At 33.0% G+C, this 6,198-nt stretch overlaps 1 protein-coding gene across 2 annotated transcripts; it reads left to right on the top strand.

Moving 5' to 3' along the window:
• The first annotated feature begins 358 nt into the window (after nucleotides 1–358).
• Nucleotides 359–4,303, top strand: LOC140859932 (glutamate receptor 3.2). Of its 2 annotated transcripts, none has more exons than XM_073262558.1 (6): nucleotides 359–960; nucleotides 1,078–2,414; nucleotides 2,503–2,780; nucleotides 3,074–3,105; nucleotides 3,183–3,577; nucleotides 3,768–4,303. In XM_073262558.1, exons 1-6 carry the CDS (start codon nucleotides 702–704, stop codon nucleotides 4,206–4,208), a joined length of 2,742 nt encoding a protein of 913 aa, XP_073118659.1. In that variant the 5' UTR covers nucleotides 359–701; the 3' UTR covers nucleotides 4,209–4,303. The 2 variants fall into 2 exon arrangements, with proteins under 2 accessions (XP_073118659.1, XP_073118661.1); XM_073262560.1 differs by having other exon boundaries at nucleotides 3,183–3,567; nucleotides 3,768–3,924.
• The last annotated feature ends 1,895 nt before the right edge of the window (nucleotides 4,304–6,198 follow it).

Below are 6,198 nucleotides of genomic sequence, written 5' to 3'. Positions count from 1 at the left end.
GATATATGATTCTCAAATTTAGGATATAGTTGGATAAAATGGGAAGAAGTGCGAAAGAATAATGCAAAATATCGTCTTGGCACTCGCAGACGGAACAGTGCTGGTGGGATGGAATTTTGAAGCAGAAAGTGGAAACCCAACTACCCCAGTTGTGAATTCTCCTGACGCGAGAGGGATTTTAAATTTTGATTTCAATCATATATAATTGGAGTGCATTACAAATCAAATTTGTCATTAATCTACTGTTTAGCAAGTGGGCTCATGCTATTGCAACTTTTCTTGTGTTCTTCCCTCGATATGATACGATATAATATAAAATTAATATGATATTATAATATATATATATATGTATGTATGTATATTGTATCCAATAAGGGCATCTGTTCATTAATGTGCCAGATTTTCTTTTCCTTGGGAGGGAGAGCAAATGTCCTAATTCTGTCGATACGTTTTTTGCTAGTTTAATTTGAGTTGTGCTCTGTTTTCCTCTTTTTGTCGTGTCATGATACCAAATTTCGCGTGTCTTCTTTGTTAAAAAGGGTTTTTTGGGTTGCTTGTCGCTTTAAAACTTGTGAATTCTAGGAATCTAATTCTGGCACATTTATTCTTTAATTAATTGACTAGTTTTGTGACGGAATTAATTTAGAGTAGGTTTTGTTGTTGTTGATTTCGATATTTGTTTTGATCTTTGATAAAGCAGTATGAAATTGAATTTGTTGACGGTGGTGGTGCCTTTATCTGTGCTTGTTATTGTGGTGTTATCAGAAAAGAATTCAAGGCCAGATAATGTGAGGATTGGGGCTATTTTCTCATTTGGAACTATTAACGGCAGAGTGGCAAAGATTGCAATGAAGGCTGCGATTGAAGATGTGAATTCTGATCCAAGAATTCTTGGAGGGAGGAAGCTGGTTCTCTTCACACATGATTCGAATTACAGCGGTTTCCTAGGCATCATTGGAGGTACTCCATACCCATTTTTCTTTTCAAGAACGATAATTATTGTTGTTGCATAAGGCTTTAAGTTCTTTTTTCCCTGATCATGAGTTCGTATTTGAGTAATTTATTTGGCAAACACAGGATTGCAATTTCTGGAGACTGATACTGTGGCAATTATTGGCCCTCAAGCCTCTGGAATGGCTCATATTTTGTCAAACCTTGCAAATGAACTCCATGTCCCAATGCTGTCATTCACCGCCCTTGATCCAAGCCTTTCGTCTCTTCAATTCCCCTACTTCCTTCAAACGGCGCCCAATGACCTTTACCAAATGACAGCGATTGCTGATATGGTCAGTTATTTCGGTTATAAGGAAGTGGTAGCAATTTACACAGATGATGAGCAGAGCCGGGGAACTATAACAGCTCTGGGGGATAAGCTGGCCGAGAGGCGTTGTAAGATCTCTTACAAAGCAATACTTTCTCCTGAAGCATTTGCTACTTGTGAAGAAATCATGAACCAATTAGTTAAGGTTTCTCTAATGGAATCCCGAGTAATTGTCGTGCATGCATTTGCTGTTGTCGGCCTTAAGGTTTTTGAGTTGGCTCAGAGACTGAAAATGGACAATGGATATGTTTGGATTGCTACGGCTTGGCTCTCTACGGTGTTGGATTCCTCGCCGGTTTCAGGAGATTCTGCCAAATCAATTCAAGGGGTTCTCACACTTCGCCCCCACACTGCAGACTCTACAAGAAAAAAGGCTTTCGAGTCTCGGTGGAAGAAATTAAGCAATGGTTCGATAGGGTTGAATCCTTACGGCTTATACGCGTACGATACTGTCTTGATGATTGCTAATGCAGTGAGAGAATTTCTTGAGCGTGGTGGTATTATTTCCTTCACAAATGACCCGATTTTGAGCAGTTTGGGACAAGGGGTCCTAAATATCAGTGCCTTAAGCAAATTTGATGCAGGGAAACAAATTCTTGCCAACATACTAGCGACGAACATGACTGGCCTAACTGGCCAAATTGCATTCCATCCAGATAAATCAATGATACGTCCATCTTTTGATATCCTCAATGTAATTGGAGAGGGTTACAAGCAAATAGGCTACTGGTGTAATTACTCCGGTCTTTCCACAGTGCCTCCCGAGATTCTTTACAATAAAGCACCTAATCGTTCGAGTGCAAACCAACAACTACACGGCGTTATGTGGCCTGGAAGAACGACAGTCAAGCCACGGGGGTGGGTATTTCCACACAATGGAAGACCGTTAAGAATCGGAATACCAGATCGAGTCAGTTACAAAGCATTTATCTCAGAGGATGAAAAAACTAACGAGATCCATGGATATTGCGTAGATGTTTTTCTTGCGGCCTTAAAGTTACTTCCCTATGTAGTGCCTCATGAATTCATCCTGTTTGGAGATAAACATAAGAATCCAAGCTACTCAGAGCTCGTAAATTTGATCACAACTGGTGTAAGCATAAATATATAGCTGGAATTAAAAGCAAATAATGCTTGAAAGGAGCATGTATTCACTCTTTAAAATATTTGGCTCTGTGCAGGTATTTGATGCAGCTGTTGGCGACATTGCCATTGTAACGAACCGTACAAAGATTGTGGACTTTACTCAGCCTTACATTGAATCGGGGCTTGTTGTGGTTGCACCATTAAGAAAGCTGAGCTCAAGTGCTTGGGCTTTCTTGCGGCCATTCACTGCGCCGATGTGGGTGGTCACTGGGGCGTTTTTCATTATGGTTGGAGTAGTAGTTTGGATTTTGGAACACAAAATAAATGATGACTTCCGTGGTCCACCGAAGAAACAACTCATCACGATTTTATGGTCAGTTCATATTTAACAGTGGCTAATCTTTTTCTTGAATTTAGAAACTTGGTGTTACAGGTGGTATTTAAAAAACTACGTATTTTAGTGTAAAAACATTAATATTTCCCAAGACTGATGGCGGTAGAGGAACTGGGAGGCAGATGGCCTATTCTACCCTCGAGAGCTACATGAGAAAAGTTCTGTTTTCCGTTTGTCCTTGAAGAGTTCATCGACTACTCTAGTTCATTTTTAGTTTCCTCCATGTTTTGGTGGTTAAAAATCTCTACCTTCCTCTTTTTTTCCTCTTTCAGGTTTGGTTTCTCGACTATGTTCTTTGCTCACAGTAAGTAAACCTTCAGTAAATGCAATGAACATGGCCGTAATACATTATACTAATGCAAATCATTGTTTATATTTCAGGAGAGAATACTGTGAGCTCCCTTGGTCGAATGGTTCTAATCATCTGGCTTTTTGTTGTTTTAATCATCACCTCTAGCTACACGGCTAGCTTGACTTCTATCCTAACTGTGCAACAGTTAGCCCCATCGATAAGAGGAATCGAGTCCTTGATCACAAGCAATGACCGTATAGGATTCCAAGTAGGATCTTTTGCAGAAGATTATTTAAAGGAGGAAATCAACATTGCTAAATCGAGACTTGTTCCACTAGGATCCCCAGAAGAATATGCAGATGCCTTAAAGAATGGAAGTGTTTCTGCAATCGTGGATGAGCGTCCATACATGGAACTATTCCTTTCAAACCACTGCAAGTTCCAAGTTGTGGGACAAGAGTTCACGAAAAGCGGGTGGGGATTTGTGAGTATCATGAAATTTGACCACGAAAAATTTTTGTGGAGTATAGTGCTCTTGCCACAATTTTCTGACATGATTGCAGTTTTTTGTACAACTACCGACCTTCGGTTCTACAAAATTTCCTACGTGAAACTAATTAATTCTCATTGATCCATTTTATGGGATATTAATCAACTTTCCCCTACTTTTTCAGGCATTTAAAAGAGACTCCCCTTTAGCCATGGACATGTCCACCGCAATTTTAACACTATCAGAAAATGGCGAACTTCAAAAAATACACGACAAATGGCTTAAAACACGAGCTTGCACCCAGGCAAACAATGCAGTATCAGACCAATTTCAGCTCAACAGCTTTTGGGGACTTTTCCTCATATGTGGAACTGCGTGTTTTTTTGCTCTCATAATCTACTTCTGCAAGATGATAACAATGTTTAACCGTTATTTTGCTCACGAATCAGAACCCTCGACACAGAATAGTTCACAAATCCAAAAATTCTTGTCATTTGTCGACGACAAGGAAGAGGACTTGAAGAACAAGTTGAAACGGAAGCACTCGGATTCGACATCTAGAGGTGATTCTGAACAACTTCGAACTGCAAAACAAATTAAATCTGATATTTTAGCTGAGAGGTGAAATGGCAATACTTGTTTTCACTATGAATGAATATCCGATGAAATCTGATCTATCAAGAATTTCTCCAAAACTAATCTATTATCTATTATTTATTATATATTGTCTATACAAGTTTGAATTGTGAATTTTCTTCAATTCTCTCATTATTTTTATTAACTATTTGGTTTTAATTGTGAATTTACAATTTTATCCTCATTATTTCATTTAATAATTAATATTTTTGTATTTTCAAGATTTTTTAAATTTTTCATTTATTTTATACATTAGTCAATTTATTTATTCAAGGTCGATTAATTTTTATTAATATTTAATTCATATCATTTTTGTGTCCATTTATTTAATTTATTTAAGGTAAATTAATTGTTAATATTTAATTCATGTCCTAAATCTATATTTTGACATTTTTGTTAATGAAATTATAATTTTGTCCTCATTTTTTTATTTAATAATTAATATTTTTGTCATTTTCATGGTTTTTTAAGGTCTTTCATGTCATTTTATAGATTAGTCAATTTATTTAGTCAAGTTAGATTAGTTTTTAATATTTAATTCATATAATTTTTTGTGTCCATTTATTTATTCAAAATAAATTAATTGTTAATATTTATTTCATGTCCTAAATCTATATTTTGATATTTTTGATAATGAATTTACAATTTTTTCCTCATTATTTAATTAAAAATTAATATTTTTGTCATTTCCAAGGGTTTTTAAGGTTTTTCATATCATTTTATAGATTAGTCAATTTATTTATTCAGGTTAGATTAATTGTTAATATTTAATTAATATCATTTTGTGTGTCCATTTATTTATTCAATGTAAATTAATTGTTAATATTTAATTCATGACCTAAATCTATATTGTGACACTCAATGAAACAAAAAGTAATTATTGAAAGCTACCTTAATTTTTGCTCTATAAATTTTAAAAAATATTAAATTTTTGGAATTATTTCAACTTTATCGTCATAGTTACGTTTTTAATTTACTATACTTTTTAACGTAATATTTTGATTATTAAAATTTTAAGAAAAATAAAAAAATTAAATCAAACCATTAAATTTCATCATTGTGTTCTAGACAAGTGAAATCATGTCATAAGTTGAGGTTCTATTTCACTTATATAGAAAATGTACTCACATCTTTTATTCAATCATTCATTTATTTTTTTAAATATTTGATCATCTAACTAGACTTTATGATATTTCAGTTTTTAGGAAGAGATATAATAAAACAAATGATGACGACTAATTTTGTAATATTTTTGAAATTTGATGGATTACAGATGTAATCAACATCAATATTTTCTTGTTCAATGTAAAAAAATATACTCATTTCGTCCTACTAATTTAGTCTTGTGTGTATTTTCACATATATATTAAAAAAGTGTTTGGAAAAATAAATTTCTCATTTTGCCCTTATTTAGTGAAATTTTAATAAAATAAAATAATTATATATTTTATGAATTTAATAAGGATAAATTTGTAAAAAGTAGTACAAATGATATTTAATATGAAAACTATACTATATAATTGAGAAAGATTAAAAAAATGTAGTTTAAATAAGTGAGATATAGAGAGTATGATTATAACTAAATTTTATATTGATATTTGTACTACAGTATACTACTTGGCTAATATAATTAATTAATGTTAATACGTATGAAATCGTAAAAATTTGACTTATGAAACAAATATGTATATATATATCATTAATTGAATAATTATTTGTATAATTGAATTAAATATTCTTAGTATATATTTGTATATATTATCACACATAGAGTTTATTTCTACATTTTTTGTTAGGATATTGATTATTTTTTATAATAAATTATTATCTATATTTAAATTTGATTATCGAATCCAAACAAACAAATTTATTCAATAAACTGGAAAAAATATACGTAAGAAAATTTTGAATATATTATTATATATGACGAAGATGATTGAGAATCAAAGCAAGTCAAGCTACAACAATTGTCTTATGAT

This window comes from Henckelia pumila, chromosome 4 (assembly GCF_033568475.1).
Source record: "Henckelia pumila isolate YLH828 chromosome 4, ASM3356847v2, whole genome shotgun sequence".
Lineage (NCBI taxonomy): Eukaryota > Viridiplantae > Streptophyta > Magnoliopsida > Lamiales > Gesneriaceae > Henckelia > Henckelia pumila.
This window is presented reverse-complemented; position numbering and strand designations above follow the sequence as displayed.

Excerpts from the sequence above, each read along its gene's own strand:
- LOC140859932 (XM_073262558.1), top strand. The coding sequence starts at position 702 with ATGAAATTGAATTTGTTGACGGTGGTGGTGCCTTTATCTGTGCTTGTT. Across the intron at positions 2,415-2,502 it reads TAAATTTGATCACAACTGGT|GTATTTGATGCAGCTGTTGG; the intron begins GTAAGCATAAAT and ends GGCTCTGTGCAG. Across the intron at positions 3,106-3,182 it reads GACTATGTTCTTTGCTCACA|GAGAGAATACTGTGAGCTCC; the intron begins GTAAGTAAACCT and ends TTTATATTTCAG.